Raw genomic sequence first — 21496 nt, 5'->3', positions numbered from 1 at the left:
GTGTTGGAAAATGTTTGTATCAAGTTATCCGTGGAATAATTTTCTCCTTTATTTATTATTGTGTGCTACCCAGTAGACACCTAATTATGAGGCACAGAATATTTCTCATTTCAGGAGGATATATAGAACTTCACTGGATGTTTTTAGGAGTCCATTTTCATTACGTTAAATGAGATGAGATGTTTACTTACGTGAACCCTTGGGTTTAAAAAAAAAAGAAAAACAAAAATAAGACAAAGAATCAAGTTCAACGCTGAACAGCCAATAGACCCTGTTACTGTGGATGAATGCTTTTATACCACATCACAGACTGTTTGTCCTTTTTTTTTTCAGAGTGGGTATCCAAGCTCAGGACCTACTTCCAGCACTCCTGCCTTCAGGCCTGAGGATGAGTTGGAACATCTGACCAAGAAAATGCTGTATGATATGGAGAATCCTCCTTCTGATGACTACTTTGGTAAGCAGTGCTGCATCTTGTTGAATTAATCAGTCTGTAGCCCCTTTCTGTATTTACTGGGTTTGGTAACGGGGAAGCCTGACAGCTATGTTGTTAGTGACATTCGTATTGATGGATTTGCTTTCCATGCTTGGGCTGGAAGTGTAATCATCCGTAGGAATTCCTCTGTAATTTCAGCATAAATCTTATGCTCACTTGCTGTATGTTTACAGTCTTTCTGGTTATAAAGTTGAATTTTTCAGTGTCTGGTTCATTTTCACACCATCTGTGCCCTGCTTCTAGGCTAGGGGACTGAATTCAGGTGCGGAGCACTGTCTTACCCACCTGCCCCATCCCTCCTCACTGCAACTGCAAAAAAAACTGGCAGTGTAAACGTGTTCTGCTCCTAAGGCATGGATTTTCATTTTCTGTATGCTGGCATAGGTTAAAAGGAAATCCATTTTGAGTCAATCATGTTGGTTTTACATGGGGACCTGTTAGCCCAGAACTGGGTCCAGCAAGTATGAGGAAGACAAATTTGAGCTGATTGCACATTATAACCATGTCATCTTCCTTGCCTGGAAAAAGAGAAGCAGCTGATTTCCTTTTTAAGTGGTATAGAACAGAATTATCTCAGGCACCTATAGGTGTAAAATACATATCTTGCCTTTATATAAAACACAGATGATATGGCCTCTGAACTTTGCAGAACCTTGGGCACATTTGATGCATCTTGCCTGTATGCTTAGTTTCTAACAGGCTTGGATGACAGTGTTGTTAGAAAACAAACTGCTGTAGTTTGTAAAGACTGGGACAGGCCATTAATTTTGTGTTCTTTATCTTCCTTTATTTCATACTTTCTTAAAAACTTCATTTAGATTGTCCCCTAGGTCTATTTGCTATAGTGTTTGGTTGAACCAAAAGATTTTTGGCTTAAAGAGACTTCTGTGGTTTGGTTTAATCAGAAAGCAGGTGGGACCAAGGTTTCACCAATTAACAAGGATCTTACAGTGACAAGGATCTGATTGCATGAGAAGGTCAAGAAATTCTCATCAAACAAACAATGCCCTTGTAGATGGGGTTGATATCAGTCCCTGTTCTCCATCAATACCTTCTACCTTCTGTAGTCTCCACCCTCACAGCTGAAATATCTTCTCTATGGTAGTCATCTGAGTTGATGACTAGCACAGATCTGAGATAAGAGGAAGAGTGACTAACTGAAGAGTGGCTAACCAGAGAGCATTTTCTGTGCTGCTGTGTTTGACTTCATCTCTGCCCATATCCATTTGTGTTCACTCTCTGGTGTTTTAAAAGTGAAGCAACAACCAAACAAACATAACATGTATTTAGCCATTAATGTGGGCAGGAAAGAGGGAGAAACCTTCTTCCCACTCCCTTCAGGCAAATGTCTGAAGCCCTGAAGCATGAGATTTGATTACAGTTCTTTTCTTAATGCAGAGCTGTCAGTGGCAGGAGCTGGTTGATGGACCAAAGCCTATCCAGTTCTCCTCATAGCTCAAGAAAGTAGGCAGGTGAACAAGGAACTTGGAGATTCACAGGATCCAAGGTCAGAAATGACCTTGCCATTATACTGCCTGATGTCCTAATCTTGGTTTCTCCCAGAAACATGATTGAATCATGACTTAAAAAAAAAAAATATCTAATCTTATCTTAAAGACTTCAAGCAATGGTGAGTCACCACCTTCCCTGCTAAGCTGTTCTAGTGATTAATTTTCCTCACAGTTCAGAAATTGCTTCCTGAAATGGAGCTTTGGTTTTGTTTAGCACTTATATTTATGAAGCTGAAATGCTCGGATTTTGCAGACTAATACTGTATCACTAAGATGGCTCTGCTCTGTTTGAAAGTGTGGTAGATCAAAATTTTTTCATCCAAAAGGGATGCATAGCTCAAAGAATTGGAACATTAAGTCTCTCAGTGCTAGGTCATTAATTTGGCTATCAGATGAGAGGTCAGAGAAATGCCATGCCAATAACTCTTGATTCAGCAGGAGACAAGAAAGTGGAGAGGAGGCTGCAAAGCATTCAGAAATTTTGCCAGTGTTGTTTATATAAGCAGTATGGTGATCAAAGATGGAATAATCATGCATGTTGTAAACTGGAAGATGGAAACCAAACAACAACTGTAATCCTACCTCAGGCAGGTGATGTTAAATTACAAGATGTATCTGACTGATCTTCTAACTGCACTGAGTCTATGCCACTGAAGATCATCTCTGAAGTGGTGTCCAGCTTTGGCATTCTTGATGTGCAAAAGAACCGTGTGCTGGACTGAACTCTGCTCTCTAAGCATGCTGTGCCCCATGCAGTCATTTGGGAGACACGGCCACAACTAATTATATACCTACCAAGAAAAACATAAAACAAAACCAGCAGTTCTGGGGCACAACTGCTTTTTATGGTTGGATAAAATCAAAGAGGAGGGCTGCCCTCATCATTCTAGGTTTGTTCTAGCCTGAGCTACTCCCAGAAGAAGATTGTCTCTAGAGTCACGGTGGATGAGGCTTTTTGATACGGCAGTGCAGGCCGGGAGTTTTGTGCTAATTCTGACTATGTCAGAGCTAAATACCCATCTACTTGAGCTGTCAGACAGTGCCTTTCAGTAACTCTATGCTCATGTGGAAAGAACAAATTAAGTGTGGGAGGGGAAAAAAGAGTCTTTCAACTTTGGTTAACTGTCTCAACCAATATCTCTGCCTTTGTTCTTTATTTGTTTAGCACGGTAGCGTGGATTGTACAAGATTCATATGGCACATTGATCAAATAATCAGAAAAAGGACAAATGGGCAGAGACATTGACTCTGATTTGCATTAAATATCTTCTGCCTGAGGTCTAAATGCCATGGTAATTGTAGCATACCAGATAGCTGTCAGCTAATCACTTTTATTAGTTTGAATTTAGAAAACTGGATTTCAGCATATTAAAAGTTGGTTAAGAGAAGATAGGTTTTGAATTGAGGAATCTAATTAACCTTGCTAGAAAGCTGCAAGGCGTTATATTAAGTCATGAAAATAATTTGTTGGAATAATTACATTTGAACTGTCAGGCTGAAGAAAGGTCATTTTGCTTGGCCTGTCAGCACTCTGGGATCTTTTCTGTAACCATCTTCCTTCTGCAATTTCACTTGCTGTATCTCTGGTTTTCGATCAAGCCGTCTTGATTCTGGAGTCCACATGGGCAGAGTGGCAGTTCCAGGGGAAGGAAAAGGAGTAGGAGCCACTAAAGTTGTTTCTTTGCTCTGGAAATGCCAGCTGGTACTGCTGGCAGATCAAGTGAGCTGAGTTCAGGAGCAGGACAGCCAATACTTCCATTAGGTCTGTGCTCACTGCACCTCTCTGCAGCTTCCCTGGGTGGAAGTTGCTGAAGGTGGTTTCAGAGTCAGGGGAACTGTTCTAGCCAGTGATCACTCATGCAAGAATACACAACTGGCATCACGGCATGGTTCACGCTGCGTTCCCGGGCAGCCCAGGTACATGGTGAGAGCCAGAAGAAGCATGCTGGAGAGACACTTCAGAGAAGCAAGATCACAGTTTGCAGCTGTTTGTTGCCTAGACTGACCACAGTGGCACAATCCAGTCACTGGGAAATCCTCTAGCTGCCGTTGGCAAGGCAGTGCTAAGCATGGAAATACCGTCACTAGGCAGAGTAATTAAAAAAACACTCTGAATTTTTAGCAGTTAAACATGCATGCTGAGTATTCTCCCTAACGTAGTTTTGTTGAAAGGCCACACCACTATATGAAGTCTAAGCACCCTGATCTTTGGTTTATGTCCCCCCCTTACCCTCCTTTGGCTTATGGAGTGACTTCTCCTGGGAAGTCCTTGGCAGATCAGCCAATTGAAGTCTCTTAAGTCTAAGCTACACTTCCTTCTTTACTGCTGTAGTTGCTGATCTGTAATAGTTGGCTGTCTTTAATCAAATCCCTTTTTATTAGAAAGGATTCCCAAATGTGTTATGCACTGTGCGGTAGGGATGGTTTCTCTCTGTCACAGCCCTCATCATTGATAAATCTGCTGTTATAGATAGGCATGTGTGATGTGCTGAAAAAAAAAAGACTACTTTGTGGAGTGGAAATTGGATAAGACTGAGGGAAGAGAAATGGATATTTACAAGAGATTAGGATGAAATTATCAAAATATTTTTTTAGCCTCCGTGGGAAATTAAAACCCTTGATTTTGCATTTTTAAAAAAACCAAGTCCACACACACAAAGATCACAACTGTTCTGGACCACTGTTTCAAGTCTCACAGAATGAATTTACTTCTAGCAGCTTATCAGCCTCTATCACCATGCAGACAGTGCTGATTAAGACTGGAAAAGTGCCATCAGGGCCCCTCATCTCCTGTTGCCTTCTGGACTATGTCCCAGCTGAGTCACTCCCCACAGCACAGGAGTTTCCCTGACTGGTGAGAAGAAACTTTCACTGGTATTTTACTGTAAGCACTCAGAGCTACCAAAGGAACCACTAGTTTTATGTATTTGATAATGTAGCAGTCTCCTTTTGTAGTTATAGTGTGCTGTAAGGATGCACATGGGGAGAAGATGGTCCTGTTTAAAATACTTGGTTTGTGCAATAAAGGGACTTAGATTTATCTCAGAGGTGACAATTCAGGATATGTAGTTTTCTTATGTGTAGTTGCTGTATGCCCACACTCTGACAATGGGAGAGATGATGCAGAGTTCGGCTGAGGAGCAAGGCCAACAAGGAGGATGCTTGACTTCCTTTTCTGATTCTCATCCTGACCTCTTGTGAGACCTGTGACAGATATTTTACCTTTCCAAACTCCCTCTTTTTTTTCCCATTTTGCCCTATTTGCAGGACACTTAATCTGCATAGTCCTTCATACAGTAGCTGATTAACAGCAGCAGTTGTATGAGTGCCCCCTACGGAGAAGCCTTCATCCCCAATGGCTCTTTGAAGTGCTGTGTCACAGTTAAGACTAAAGAACGATAAGTGGCACCAGTATTGAATCTGTGAAAGCTCAGTGAACCTTTCCACTCACTAGCTTTACATCTCCATTAAGCTTCCATTCATAAGCTAAAAATCCTTCATAGGTACCAGAGACCTGGTGACCAAACAGCGTCAAAGGTATTCCAAAAGTATTCCCTAATTTTACTTCTTGAGACGTAAGACATGGGTTAGCAGGTAGCAGTCCAAGTAAGATATGGGAGAGAGTGTGGTAGAATCATAGAAGCTTCAGATGAGGAGGCTCACTAGGTTTTCCAGGTATGACTTTCTTCAGTTTATGATATCTTTGTTTCCTTTGACATGGCTCTGTGCACTGAACAGTTCTAGTATCTCTAAATTGAACATGTTCTGCATTGCATTTCAGTCTTCGTTGGGCACTTCTGTAGCCTTTTAAGAGGCTCACATAGCCTCTTAGTTTCATCTGAATTACCACCAGAAAAAGAAAATGAAAGTTGTCATATCTTGCCTGTGTTCCTAGGTCTCTTCTGAAAAGGTTGTCATTGAAAGATGCAACTTATTATTAAAGAGCATAATTACATTGTAATTTCGCCATGTAATGTGATGTGTCATCATGCCTTTTGTTTAAATGCAGGGTTTCTGGTGCAAGATAGCATACGTCCTCATCTGAACAACATCTGGGTCAGAAAATAGTAGGTTAGATTTTCAACGACTGATGAGCCGACAGTCATTTTCTGTTACGTAACTGCTCACAGAAGCAGGAAGAACAGACATATAATGGGAACCCTTCTCTCCATTGTAGTGCAAGTTATTATTTTTTATGTTCAAGCCATATTCCATCATTTGCGCACAGGCTGCAAAGGCTGGGAGCAGCATGCGCTCGTGGAGGTCATGGTGTGATACCATCAACATCCAGCTGCCCTCTTGTGGCATGCCGCAAGGGGAGTCACCCTCCCTCTGCTCCCCAGGGGCTTTAATTACCCTCGTAAATGGCTTTCAGAGCCTGTTTCTTCAGTCTCACTTCTGTCAATGCTTGCCACTCCCATCTAGCTTTTTTTCAGGGAGTCCAGTAAGCACCAGCATCCTTGCACAGCAAGTGCAGGTAGAATTCGGATAGCAAATCTCATAGTCTCAATGGAACCTACAGGGTGAATTTTCGCCTACAGTTCCCAAATGGGAAGACAAAAAGAGGAGGCCATTGAGGGGTTGGAGAGAAAACACACCATCTCTACATGTATTTATCTCCAACCATGAGAAAGACAAGAGAAAACAGGGATGCAGAGTCTGTGAGCTGATTTAAGTTGCTTTTCAGCGTTTGAAAGACTGTGTAAGTGGACACAAAAGTTTGATTCTCCCTGCTGTTGGTGTGATCCACATCCCACTCTGCAGTAATTGTAGGTAAAATGTTTTGTGAAGCTAAGCACCTAGATCTTTTTATGCCAGGGATCTTAGTCTTATAAAGTTTTGAGTACACATCTCTTAATGAGGATCAAGCAGATGTAGCAGTCAGGAGTGAGAGAAGGTTGCAGTCCTGTAAGACCTGAGCACCTGGTACCCCCATCTCCCCACCTGTACAGGCTGGAGACTCCTATTCTGGTTTTCCTCTTCTTATCCACACAAGAGTGGACGAGTCTTTGCATCATGAGTATTTCTGAGGCAGTAGCTTCAGAGATCAGCACTGCTTCACAGGTCTGATCTAAGTCTTGCATCAAAACCAAAATTACCCTTTGTTACTGTAGATGATAAAATGCCAGCTGGAACAGGTAGCAAGCAGCATGACTTCTTTGGTGTTTTTAAGTCCCTGGTTTAGCTTGAATTGCTGGCAGTCAACCTAGACATATTTTTACTTTAAAAGAGAACTGATTTGATGCAGAGGTCATTTAATGGAGAATAAGTGCAGAGTACCAAGCCAGCATTTTCGCAAAGGGATTTCCATGATCACCTGTATGCTATAAGAGAAAGGTGTGTTTCAGGCCGCGAGTGGAATTAGGTTTGTCTCAACAGTCAGTAAATGAAAGCTGGGAATTTCCTACTGCCTTCTGAGAGGAGTAAAATGTGATAATGAAATATCAGGGATGTGTCTTTCTAAAGTAAAGCAGTATTCTTCAGGATTCTTCAGCATATTTAAAAATGAACATATCCATGAAAAAAAAATTAATCCATGAGGGTACTAGAAATCTCTTATGTTGTGATAGGGCCCTTGGTGCGCTAGGAGCTGAACAAAAGGATAGCAAAGCTCAGCCTCCCTCTGAAAAGGCTTTGGACAATGATAAGGCTACTAGCCAAACCCCCCGAAATTAATAGTCTGGCAAAGTCAATCTGTCTATCTTTGTTTGATAAACAGTTCAAAGAGAATCCAGCTTGTTCATTATAAACTTACATGCCCAAAGTAAACTCTCTATGGACTGAAATGGCTGAAGAATTGATAATGAGCCATCAAGTCTTCAACTGCAGGTCATTAGTCCGTAGCTAACTTGGGTCATTAAGAAGCGAAAGTGTGACCTACCTTATGGCTGTTTCCTGCCCCACATGAAATGAGTTGTCTGGTCTCAGGGGGGTTCTTTGTGAGTACGTCATCACCTCACTAAAAACCATAAATTGTGGCACCCGGAGGACCCTTGGTTGGGAATCTCCTCGAGGAGGCCATGAGCTGGAGGCAGACTGTTAGTCTAGCCACATGTGAGATGGAGAAGATTTGTTCTCCCTCTCCTCCTGTTAGATCTATTTTATGGAGACGAGTGAAACCAGGAGTTTCCATCCAGGATTTCATAAGCACTAAATTCTCATGCACAGGTATTTTAAGAGGGGTTGTGTGTATGTGTGTGTGTGAAAGAGTGAGAATGTTTTTCTGGTTTGTAGTTTTATAGAAATAATTTTCACTTCAGATAGAGCTTTGGAGTATTTTAAGCCTCAAGACATTCTTTTTTTTTGTCGTAACTTACCGCTAAGTTTGGAGAGAGATACAGACAGTCAGTTTTGGAGCTGGAGTTAGAAACCACACTTCCAGCTATGCAGTCCTGGACAAGTCTTTGTCCCAGTAACATGAAAACAGCTTAATATCTCTTTTGTTTCAAGTAGTTATGCACATGACCTAAAAAATGAATCTTTTTTTTTTCTTTTTTAAAACTGAAAACAGCTCACCTATTGTTTGAAGCTAGTTTCACTAAATTTGCAGTTGCTGTTGTGTTATTTTGTGGGTTATTTGTAATGCAGTAACATCTGAGGCCTGTTAGCAAGACTGTGGTCACGCTGCACTATGTGCAAATTAAATATGAAGTAGGAGACAGTATGCATCTCTCAGAGCTCCCAAACTGAAAATACAGCAAGGACCAGGAAATGATTATTGTCCTTAATTTACAAATGAGGGGCTGACTGGCAGGGTTTAGATGACTCACCCAGAGTCATGCAGAGAACCAGTAGCAAGTGGGAACAGAGCCTAGAATTCCCTCAAGTCCCGTGCCTTACCCACAGCTGTGGCCACACTCTTTATTTTATGTGAAAATCAACAAAATGGACTCATGAGCCTTCTCTGATGAGAAATCACAACCAATCTGAAGGCTTTTCCCAGCATTTAGATCACAAGCCCTGATTTCCAGGGTTAATGACATGACTGTGAAAATAAGAAAGGGGGAAAAAAAGCACTCCAGGATCACACTTGGTAGTTTTAATTGCTGTTAATATAATGTACTCACTAAAGCTATCACACTTTAGCATTTAGTTAGTTCAAGGCTATTAGGAAAATGGATAATTCACCGTAGTAATCTGCTACTTTCCAGTCTAGCAATCACCATTCCACAGGAGTGGGTGGGGGGCACGGTGTAGCATTCGATTTTTCTTCTGGTGGCGTTTGTCTCATGCTGCCCTTTTTGGTATGGTGGTTTGTCTCTTGCCAGTAACCTTTGGGGGTATTTTGAGTTTCATTCGAAGTTTAGTCGGGGGGAAAGGCCAGATTTTATGAGAGTGAAATGTGGTGAAAAAATAGAATTAAACAGGGCTGTCTCATTTGCTGAGTGTTCTCCTCCAGCATGTTCTCTTCCGATGGAAACACATCAAAACTATTTGGTTTTTTCTTTTCTTTTCTTTTTTTTTTTAAGGAATCACTTTGACTCAGATTGTGTGAGATGAATCATAACCCACTTTCTCATCTCAGATGTGCAGAAAAAAAAAAAATTCCATCTCTGCTGTCAATGTCAGCATAATCAATACGGAGTGTTTCTCAGTGGTGCAGAGAGGTAGGGGAGGATTAAAAGAATGAAAAGAATCAAATGTAGCCAAACTTTCCTGCTGCTTTTAGTAAGCGGCACTGTTTTCATGTCTGCAAATGTACCTTGCTGTTCATCACGTCATGTTGGACATGAACACAGTTTTCACATCTCTAGCTACAACCCAAGGTCACAACCAGTGCTCAGAAGTCAGGAGACTGTCATCCCAGACTGGCAGGCAGATCACGAGAAGCCAGCCCTGGCAGACATTTGGGATGCTAGTAGCAGCTGAGAGTAAACCTGTTTCAGCTTGTGAAACTTTCTGTTAAGATGTCACCTACCTGGACTGTGCCAGCACAGATTTTGTCAGCTGATAGGAGAGTGTGGCAAAGCACCGTGCCTGTCCCGTGGCCCGGCCTAAGCCAGCCCCACTGAAGAAATGGAAAACTTCAATAGCAGTAGGATCGCTGTGGGTGCAAACCAGAGACAGGAGACCACATCTGATACCTCGTCACCAGCTTTCATTTATGAACTTTCTCATTTGCATTTATTTTTTCTTTTTTCTTTTTTTCTTATGTGTCTGGCAAGGCATACACAGAGATGTAGAAATATTTACCTCTGATACTGTGAGCTGAGTGAGTGAATAACTAGGTTCATAGCACTAGGGTCAAAAGAGGACAGCGCAAGTAGGCATATGGGTTTTAACCGTTGACAAAATTAATCTCCACATTGAGCACAGTGGTTCAGTAAAACACCAAGGCAATAACAGACACCTTTGGAGAGAGTTTAGAGATGTGGGTACAACCATCTTCCAAAGCATAAGACACTGTCCACAGCTAAAGACAGGCATCTGGACTTGGGATGTGAATTATTTTGTCTCATAGATCCTTTCAAATTACTGTCCCAGCCACGCTAAACTATTTGTTTATAGCCATGAATCAGGATGTATTCAGTTAGCAGCAGTGTTCAGCTTTAATATACAATTTCCGCAACAAATTCTCGTTCCAGACAGTATCTTGAGAGGTTAATAACTTACTATCTGCTAAGTGTGTGTTCTGATTGTGTCTGTGCTGTCAGGGGCAGACTAGGGAGATGATGTGCCACATTTCATGTGAGAGTGAGTTGGAAGTGGGGAAAGTTTTTGTGGGAGTTTTGGTTGGTTTTGTTGTCATTTAAAATTATATATTAAAAAAAAACCCCAGCTTTTAAAATGCCACTATTTCTTTATTATCTGCTTTCCTTGAAAGGCAAGTGAACTCAGCTCCTGGCTTCCAAAATCCCTGCAAAGCCAAAAGTCTTTTACCTTTACTTTTCTCTTGTGTTGATGAATGGCTGGAACATGGTAATGCCGACTTTCCACCTCCTTTTAACACAGGGTTTGTTTCTGGTCACATAAGCTAAAGAATTGTGTCTGGCTGAGCTTTCCTGGAGGGAGACATTTGGAAGAAACGCTAATGTGGGTCATTTATGCTCTGCAGAAGGTAGTCATGTGCAGTCTGGACAGGAAAGTCGTAGCAATCGTCATTGCCAACACGGAGCTAATTCTGGTCATGTGTTCTCGTTGTCATCTCCACAAGCTGGGCAGCTGCTTCTCATTTCTGTCCCGTGGCTCAAATAAGTGAGAATCCTAAATGCGTGTATACATAAATGTGTGTGTGCGTGCATATATATATAGTGCAGGATGTTGCATGGACCCTGGATTTAATGGCGTTCCCTTCTTTCCCATTCTCCATCTCAACATGTCACATCAACTGATCCAGCTTTCGATGCCTACATTGTGAAGTATGACTGTCTGCAGTGCTGGCAAATCCAATGTGTGTGTTTAGAGGAGGGAGGAGGATGTGGAGGGAGGACAGGACGGGAGCAGGTATGGCTACAGCAAGAGTGGATATTTGAGTGGGACATTTTAAAGTATTCCATCGTTTACCTGTGTATGTCTTAAAACATTGTCTTCTTCTAAAGATAAAATGGCAACGCACAGGCTTCAGTGTGCCATGCTTATGTAATTCTGTTAGGCCACTACTGATGCTGAAACAACCATAACATCTTATTCTATGTATATTCAATTTCCATGCAAGGCAACAAGAAGAGGAGGGGAGTGAAAAAGGGAGGTTGCTTATGGTCAGAATTATTTCCGCTGTTTTTTCACAGGCATAATTCAAAAGGTGAAGAAAGTGGAGCATGTGCACTGCAGATGTGCACAGCTGGTACATTGCTATCTCTATGGGTTCCATCCTTCTGAAGGGCAGCTGAGGAGAGCCCAAAGGGCTGTGTCAGTTATATGGCCAGCTCCTAGTGAAAGCTTGCCATTTAAACCCTTTTAGTCTCTTTCTGCGCTGCTGTCTGTGTACCAAGTGAGGAATGGAAACTGCTCTGTTTGCTCACACAGGGATGAGACACATACTTTCACATCTAGAGGGATTGGGCGAAAAACTATGCAGATAACACAATTTTCAGGAGCCTCAGTAGGAAGGTGAGAGACAGGTATCTGAAAAGAGACCACCCCTAAGCTCAGGGCAGAGGGACATTGCTGTTCGGGGGTTGCAGAGCTGTGCCCTGAGCTAGCTGTGGTCACGCCATATTAATGAGCAAAGGGCTTTGTTCATAAGGCCCATTGATCTAAGTGTGGCTTGGTCTTTTAAACAAAAATAATACTTCATAGAAAGCCAGTTAATCTTGGGATCTTAGTGGGGTTTTTTTGTTATTTCTTTGCTCTGATTATAGCAGGGCATTGGGTGAGGAGCCATAACTAGGCTATTTCAGGTGTGCCAACCTCATCTTCCTTGTGTTTTGAACAATTGCAAGGTGTTCACACGCAGTCTCACTGCCTGTTGCCCTTTGCAGAACAACTTTCTTTCATTTAAAATGGAAGAGCAGAAGGCTGACCTGTGTTCTTGAGTCTCTTGTAAATGACCAAAATCCTGAGACTATGAATAATAGCTGTTAGGCAGCAAGTAGGAATGGTGTGCATCCAGCAAATGTCTGATTACAAGAGCTATTCTGGCCTAGGAAAATTGCAGCTGTTCAGAAGAACAAGTAACATTTTACAGGATGATGTTTTGGAGCATGGTCTAATCATGATGCATAGTAGGTCACAACTCAATAGGTGCCTGTTGACTAGAAGATACTCAAACTGACATCAGCTTGGCTAGAGGTCTAGCTGACTAAATATAGCCTAAGCTCTCAGGAGATCAGTGTGTGCAGTGGCCTCATGCTTGTGCTCTGGGGACAAGGGAGAACAAAACAATATGCAGCGGAAATAACACTATAAAATGAGATATTCATATATTTTCCCCTGGACAAGTGTTTTACTAGGTTGCATCTTTCTTATCTAGGAATATGCCATGGTGACCCTTAGTAGCTCAAACAGGGCTCATCTGCAGGAAAAGGAGTTCGTAAGTCTTTATTCTGTGGTTTACAAAACACCAGTGTATCACTTCCTTGTTATGGAGAGGTTGCTTTAACTTTCTTGTGAAGCAGTACTGGAATTCAGACTTTTTCCAGGTGTTGTAATGTTTGGACATGGATCTGAAGCTTACCTCAAATGCTTCTGGAGTCATCTGGCCTAGAACATGGGCTGGAGACTTCCCAAGAGCTGCATAATGCATGCTATTTCACAGGTCTTCTTTTTTTTTTTGCAGAGGCTGCAAATGGGATGCTTAGAGCAGTGCAAAACAATGAAAGACATTTCCAAAATGTTTGAAGTCTCAAATATTTGTGTTGGGTCTCATGTTGCTGCAATTATCTGTTTTGCATGCTCACTTTTGCAAATTATACCCTTTCACTGGTATGAAGATCTCCCACACTGTTTCCTATGCGAGGGTGTGAATAATAGCTTCCCTGATCTACCCATCACATTTGACTTTGTCATCATAACAAAGCTGCATCATTTTAGGTGCAAACGGAAACAAACTGACTTAAACCAGTGTTGGCTTTCTGGGATTGGTCATATAAATTCAAAAGTATGTGGAGTTGACTAAGTTTATATCAGTTAAAATCAGGCTTAGGGTAAATTGAAATGAGTATCTGTACACGTACCTCAGATCTAAATTTGGAGGTCTAGTAGATTTCAAATGATTCTGTTAACGCATGTAAACAAGTTCATCAGTTTTCCCTACTGTCATACCAAAGTGCTTAATGAGGATTAAATATACTTGCCATCTTTGCAGTGAACTCCCATGTATGTAAGAAACCCGTAAAGAGCACCCTGAAAGTTCAGAGCACAACAATCTGCCAGCTTTCTTCATATGGAGGTTGCCGTCACTGGTTCGCGATGTTCAGGAGGTTTTTCAACACCAAGTTTTTGGCAAATGCTTGTGATCCCTGCTGATGATAGCCTTTTCTAATGCCCGCTCAAGGACACTGGACTGGCAGGACTCACCATGATGTCTGGATATCGGATCGGTCCTTTCCGATTGGTTCAGCCTTGACACAAGGAGGGACAGCTTTTGGGGTTTCAGTTTGCATCGGTACAAAATTCACAGGTCAAGAATTGTGTGAATAATTCAGGAGACAAGGATTGGTGCCCTTCGTGTGGAAACCAATTTAGAAAGAACCTTCCATCTTAGAAATGTCATGAGTAACACTTTGAGCGCGCCTTTGTAGATTCTGATAAACATCAGAGCCTTCTCATGGAGGACTTCAGGTTGTCAGGACAACCTCTATCATGATAAATATGAATCAGAACCCACATTTGCCATGTCTCCTACTGTTAGTCAACAGGCCCCGGAGTCTAAACCAGTGCCTTAGAGCAGTCTTAGGGCCACTAAAGAGCTTGACTTTATGCTGTGAGGTTTTTTTTAACTTCTTATTATTTTTTAAGCCTTGCTAATTATGAATCCAAAGCTGTAGGATGTGTGAGAGTGACACATGCAGTTGTGCAGATGGGTTTTCCACATACTTTCTTTAAATAAAATAATAATTTTTATAAATATGTATCTCATATTTTACACTAATTCATTTCTAATGGAGGCCAAGCAAGACAACTTTTGTCTCCTTTTCCATCAAGCTCTGAGTATGTGACAATCAGGTGACAATAATGATCTATGGATACTTGATATCTTACTGCTCCATCATGAACTCCAGATATGCAGTGTGTGCCATAGGGAGGTCATTTAGAAAACAGAGAGTTATCAGTATTACTTTCCATCTACCTCGGCCAGTAAAAGGAGGTCCCATGACCCAAAGGATGAGCAGAATTGTAATTATTGTGTAATTACATGAGTGTAATTAATATGGTGTCACCAACATCAAGGTTATTTTAAAAGGACTTTTGCTCTCACTACCAATATGACATTTTAAGGTTATGATATGTCTGGTCATCCTGAGTAGAAACAAACGTGGCACGCCCCCTCCAGAATGGTAGTGCCTCTTCATCACAGGTTGTAAAGCTCCTGTTACTTGTCCAAGAGAGTAAACAAATAGTGGACCTTGCACCTGGTTGGAAAACTCCCATATTTTAGGGCGAAGAAGGAAACCTCTGTCCAGTAGGTTGCTTTAAGGAGAAAAAACAGTGTTAGTTGATTCCAGCTGCTGAGAAATTTGGAGTGATGGAATTCAGTGCAAGGGACGGTGGACGGTTGGCGTACAGGTGAGGTGCTTTCCAGTGCCTGATGGATGTGATTTATGGCAGGGCTACTGTCGACACGCAGACAGCGCATGTTTCAAAACAGCAAGGAAGCTTTGGGCTGGTGCTGAATTGTGAAAGGCAGGGTTTTCAGAAGACCTTAAATAAATGAGGTGCTGGTTGAAATTTGGTGGGACATCTTCTATTGCAGTCAGACACCTTTGAAAACCCCAGGTCTCAAAGCTGTTGAGGATATGAGAGCTGCTATTTGTTCAGGAGTCAACTCTCCATGGGATCTAGCCTTTCTCCACCTTTTTTTTTCTTCTTTTTTTTCACTTTTGGCAGGGGGAAAACAGGTTCCCTCCCTATTTCTTGGTTTTTGTCAGATGTTTTTCCCCAGGCGGGCATGCAGGAGGCGTGCCAAGTTGGTAGGCCAGAGCCATTGGCATGGGAAGCATCTCTGACTCAAAACTTAACCATTACTCAGGCATTTTCACCTTCTCCGCTGAACAGAGCCTTTGGTAAAAATCACTTCATGCCAGCACCCTCCCAGTGATGCAGTGAGGAGAGACAAGCTGCCGAATACCAGCTGGAGCACAGCCAGGCTACGGAAGAGTGAATTCAGTCATTCATGCCCAGCAGTGGATGTGATTTTTGGCTGGGCTTGAGTCTGGTGAACATACTGATAGCACCTGTCCTGGGCTTATGAAATGAGTTTGCTGGGCTGGGGGGGGACAGAAGTGGTTTGAAGTGCCCTTACGCAACATGGAAGCAGTTGGAGGTGAAAGTCTTTGGGAAAGGGTACATTGTTTGCTCTTTGTTCAGCATGTGACATTTGCAGGGCTTCGACCCATCACTTGGGCTCCTCGGGGCTGCTTTCATGCTGAAAGCAGCAAGCCTAACCGTAGTCCTTTGGAAATGCAATAAAAGACAGTTTTTGACCTAGACATAAAGGCTGCTGTCTATATTAGTATGAGTCTTAGCTGGTCCCTTCTGACTGCACCCTTGGTTCAAATGTTAAGAAAGCAAGTGCTAAGGAGAATTTCATCTACATTTAAGGCATGCTTGCACTGAGCAGCAGCATGAGGCTTTGGGCAGCCAGTCGCTGGTCCTCCCCACCTGGAGGAGTGGGTGGGAGAAGATGCACGAACTGTTGCATAACAGACACTAAGCATCTGAAGAGGAGACCCGCTTGTCTGGCCTCCAGATCTGCTCTGTTTTGCAGCCACTGCTTACGTACGGGGTTGGGTGCAGCAGTCCCTGAAACTACCCTCCACTGCTCTACCAGCAAATCTGATCTCCTGAGTCAGTGGGCGAGCAGACTGGGACGGCACGCTTGGAGAGACAGCTGCAAGGGGGCCCAGACAGGCCGCGGAGAGCTGCCCCCACGTAGCCACTGCCTGGGGCTTCCGCCACCAGCCCTCTCAGTAATTGCAAGGTATTTTTTTGTGCCTTTCCAAAGAGAATCCTGAAATCTGACACACCATTTTGGAGCGAGCCCAGCAGGCCAGGGGAGTGCCCAGGAAATCCCCTCTCCTGCCCATCGCCCTGGTAAGGGTGGGAGGAGGAGTGATTTCTGCCTCCTGTCCTGCCTTCCTTTCCCTGCAGCAGGTTCAGACAAGCATGGTTGCTCACCTTGTGTACTGTCATGTATTTGGTCCTACTGCTGTCCAGGTTTATCATGCATGTGGCTTTGCAAGTGTCAGTGTAAAGCGACCTGGCTCAGTGGTTGTCACTGTTGAGATCAACAGAACTGACAAAATTTGTCTGATCCACAGCTCTGCCAGCAACAATTTCCCTCGCTAAGGTCTTTCCCAGGAGGGGCAAAACCCCACAGTATCAGCTTTGGGATGAGTCCAGAGAGAGTTTTCCTGCCTGCCCCACTACGACTTGGCTGATACCCTGACCTTCACCCCCTCACCAGGGTTTTAGTGAAGAGCTGCTGAGGTTGTTCCCTGGGAACCATGTAATTGTAAGATCTTGCTAAAAAATAAGATTTTGTCATTAGTGATGTGTTCCAAGGAGAAGAGTCATCTCTTTTAAAAACTCATTTTCCTATGAAAGTAAAATAAAAGAAGAGCTTTCTTAGCTTTTGAAAGCATGGGAAAGACCCACTTTCTCACAGCCTTTACAAATTTTTCCCCATTTTTATTTTGGAAAAAAAATGAGGGAAATGAGAGGCAGGTTTTTATGTCTTTTGCTTTTTTTAACTTCCTATATGTGATCAGTTTCCCCTGAAGGATAGGAGTGATGGGTTCAGGAAGGTTGGCGACTTCTGTGAAAGTAATGATTTTTAAAAAATTATTTATTTTACCAAATTAAATTATTGTGTTCCTTATGTAGTTAAGCGTTTGTCAGTTGGGGTTTTTCATGCAAATCAGTGCTTTGGAAGTCTCACCCCTAAGCACAAACATATTTTTAATTTAAAAAAATATTTATGAAATGGTACTTCTTTCCATCCAACTCTATACCTGCAACTTAGAACTCCTCTTCCTTATCACATCCATGTCTAGCGTTAAGCCCAGGCTGGGAGCAGTAGCAAAGAAAAGTGGGCAGCCAGGAGAGCCCAGGATGCAGCATGGGAGATGGCTCCCTGTTTCTGGTGTTGGAGAGCCGGGGGAGGCAGGGGCTGGAGAAGGAATTGCTGTTGCTTCCAGAGACAACATTCCGTGCCCCGGCTGAGAGCGCCTGGCAAAGCTACACAAACAGCGCACTCCTCTGTTTCCCAGGGTGATGCTCTTCTGTGGATCTACAACTCTGTCATCTGGCAACTTTCATCAGCATTAAAAGAAACATTTATAAAGGAAATATAGTACATCTTACTCTCTCCCTCGCATTTCCTTCATCGATCAGCAAAGGGAGGAATGTTCCCTCTCTTGCACTCTTTTTTTTTACCCCCTCCTTTTGTCTCCAGATGTGACTGGGCTCAATTTCAACCCGTTTACACATGGTAAAACATGTGCCAAAAAGTTGACACAATGTAACAAAAACCCCCAACAATTAAAAAAAAAAAAAAAAAAAGGCAGAGCACGCTGCAAAAAAAAAGTGTCTGGGACTGTAAATATTGTAGAGCATCACTGACCCCCACTGGGCGGGGACATTCACTGCAGATCACCCAGGCTGGGGGACTGGTACCTCACCGAGGTGTTGGGCACGCAGTCAGATCAACATTTCCCTACTTTGCAAGGTGCCTTACTTGGAGAGGGAGCAGGGGGAAACTTTGCTCTAGGGTTCTCGTGGATCCACACTTTAGAAGCTTCTCATACAACTGGTGTAGACCAAACCAAGCCCGTATGTGTTCTTCGTGTCCATCATGAGTAGAGTAAAAAGGCATTGGCTTAGATTACTGTGAGGGACACTTTGGTTGGGTGGAAAGAAAGGCTTGCTAGTGGTAAGATTAGGTATTCACTGAATTTTTTTTGCCCAAGTTGTTGGTGATGTCTCCATTGCTGGAGGTTCTTAGGAACAGGTTAAACAAGTATCTATCAAGAATGATGTAGAAAGAGTTGATCCTGCCTTCGAGGCAGTAAGATAGTTTCCATGTCCTCTCAAGATCCTGTTCAAATTGAATTTTTATATTTTGATGCGAAAACCAAGAGTGCTCCTTTCCAAACCTTTATTTTGTGGCAGTGATGCGTTGTAGTTGCAGTAATTTAGGAAGGTACCTCTACCACATTGGTAAGCACTCATCATAATCTGTTTATATTGGAAACAAGCTGAATTGCCTCTTGTGTCTCAGGGAGTTGAGGAGGGGGTGATGTAGATGTGCAAGGTTCAGGGACCGTCACTACATGGATGTTGAAGGAAACATAGGCCTTTCTTCCTCTCTCATTAAACAAAGGACAGTAGCAGAGGCACAAAACTCTTTGTGCTTACTTCTTACATGGCTCAGCCAGGCTGTCAGAGAGCAACAGCGTGGCCCGCACAAGGAGCGCGTTCCTCCTGCCAGGGAGGGGATTCCAGCAGGACTGGTGCTGGGACCTCCCTCTGAAATGGAGACGTTTTTGTGCCGCAAGCCTGTCTCACCGTCAAGCCTTTTCTAAGATGGTATTGTGGTTAAAGAGACTAGACTGGAATTGAGAAGATGCGGTTTCAGTTCCTGGCTCTGTCACAAACTCCTTGTGTGACCCTTGGAAATTCATTTAATGTGTGTGGGTGTCAAGTACCCCACCTGCATGTTTAGTGTTCTAACAGTCCTCCACCTTCCCAGGGTGTTGGCAGGATTCACCATGAGGGCTAGTGACTGACTGGGATAGTAACCTTGTGGTGAGCAGCACGGAGAAGCGTTTGAAAAGCTACAGTGAAGCGTGAGCAGTGTGAGCCCACACAGTTGCAGTGCATTTGCTGTATGGAGTGGAATGAGAACTCCAGGGCATACTGGGAATGTGTCAGGTTTGCAGCTAAGCAAAGTGAGAATATATAGTTGTATTGTGGTTGGAGGAAAGGAATGCAAACAACAGGAGAGTGCAGCTACTGCTGGACAAGCACAGTACAAATGACAAGGACGTCACTGCAGGGACCTGTACATCTGGAGTACAAGTGCAACGCAGTTAAAGCAGAATAACCAGGACACAGTAATTAAATCACAGCCTTGAATTTAATTTATGAAGTGTTGCAGGCACACGTTGCAGAATGGAGCTCTGTTTAGTGTGAAGGATCGTGTTTTCTGATGTCTGCTGAAGAATAGGGAATTAAGATTGATCTGTCTCGTCCAAAGGCTCTGTAAGACAACTGATGCATACAGCCTGCTACTGTCAAATGGCAAAACTTAAAGCTTGGATCCTGGCACAATAAACCATTGCCAAGGGCTTCCCACTCAGTGAGAAGTCTGAGTTCAAAGGCAAAAAAAAAGGGTAGATAAGGAAGGCAAGGATGGGAAAAATACCATTGTTTCCTACAAAATGCAGAAACAATCTTTTGGTTTCTCTTCATACTGTTATTGCAGTGTCCTAGGTGCCAAAGTGTTGGAACAACTCCAGGACAAATACGGTCAACGCATCTTTCCGTAACATAATCACAGTCAGACACATACCTCCCATGCTCCATAGGAAGGGAATAAACCCTCTCTTGTAGGTCAGAAATTCCTATTTTATTCCCTTTAGACAAATAAAGGAACCCAGGACTCGTTGGGTGCTTATGAGTTGCCTGATCACTACCATCGAGGTTTAACTTGATTAAAGTGTACTGGCAGTTAAGGTCTGCTGTTACACTGTTGTCCTAATGGATTAACTTCTGCTCCTGTACCCCTTTAAAGTGGAATAATTGTGCCTGTCTGACATAGGTGCCCAGAGGAATCCCATGTGCTTGGAAAATGCTTGAAAATCTTTGGATAAAAGTCACTGGGAAAAAGGAGGGAGAGAGGGGAAAATCTTGTTACATTGTTGACTTATGGTCAACGTTGTCCTCGAAATGCTGTTTTGTCATCAATATTTCTTCATTAGGAATAATGATTTTTCCACATTTACTGCCAGCTGATTCAAAGCCATCCAAAAGCAGAATGTGTCATGAATCTCTAAAATGCATTCACTGGCGAACTCTAAACAGAGATGATTAGAAAAATAACGCAGCGGAAATACTGTGCGTCTTGAGGCTGCCAGGGGAACTTTTAGTGAGATATTTTGTTCAATGTATTTACATATTTAAAAAATGTTCTTAATATGCTTTTATAAAGGCAGCATGCTCCATTTCTGTAGTTCTTTCTTGCGTAGTGTATGAGGGCTGCAGTGAGAACCGGGGAATACGCTTAGCTGATCAAGGGAAATTGTGTAATTGATAGGCGCTGAGGATATGACCTTGGGGTATATTCCCACAGTACAGTTAGGTAGGAAACAGTTGCTTCCATCATGCAGAAGTTTTTGCGATATCAATGTTTTTTCCCCCACTTTTCCTACTCTGATGCTTTTATCAGAAAATTATCCCTTATCTCCTCTCTACATAGAATGCATGCTTTGAATTCATGAATTTAAACCTTTTGAAGAGAGGTTTGTGCATTTCTCTCTGCTTTCTTTACTCTTAGTATCTCTAGTTATTGCCTGAATTGTCTGTGTTAGGCACTGTACATCACATAGCAAGGGATGGTCGGTGCCTTTGATGGCTTAGTGTCTAAGTAGGTATGACAGACAAATGATGCTGTAGCCCAAAAAAGGCTGATGCAGTCCTTGGATGTAGAAACAGTAGCATCTCAAGCAAGCTGGATGGAGTTACATTACCTCTGTATTTGGCTCCAGTGTGATTGCTATTGGAATATTATGCCATAAGCATTAGTACGGCATGTACCTGTTCCATCATCCATCTTCAGTGGTGGATGTTTGTCTGATTGGCTCACATTCTTAATCTGACATTTAAA

At 42.7% G+C, this 21496-nt stretch overlaps 1 protein-coding gene across 3 annotated transcripts in view; it reads left to right on the top strand.

Annotated features, from left to right (window-relative positions):
• The window catches only part of LPP (LIM domain containing preferred translocation partner in lipoma), a 330469-nt gene that overhangs the window by 258595 nt on the left and 50378 nt on the right, over positions 1–21496 (top strand). For all 3 annotated transcript variants that reach the window (XM_086754441.1, XM_086754442.1, XM_086754443.1), the window contains one exon: positions 334–457. In XM_086754441.1, the coding sequence (XP_086610567.1) occupies positions 334–457 (124 nt within the window). The remainder of the gene's footprint in view (positions 1–333; positions 458–21496) is intronic.

The sequence above is a fragment of the Chlamydotis macqueenii genome, chromosome 9, assembly GCF_036417535.1.
Source record: "Chlamydotis macqueenii isolate bChlMac1 chromosome 9, bChlMac1.mat, whole genome shotgun sequence".
Lineage (NCBI taxonomy): Eukaryota > Metazoa > Chordata > Aves > Otidiformes > Otididae > Chlamydotis > Chlamydotis macqueenii.
This window is presented reverse-complemented; position numbering and strand designations above follow the sequence as displayed.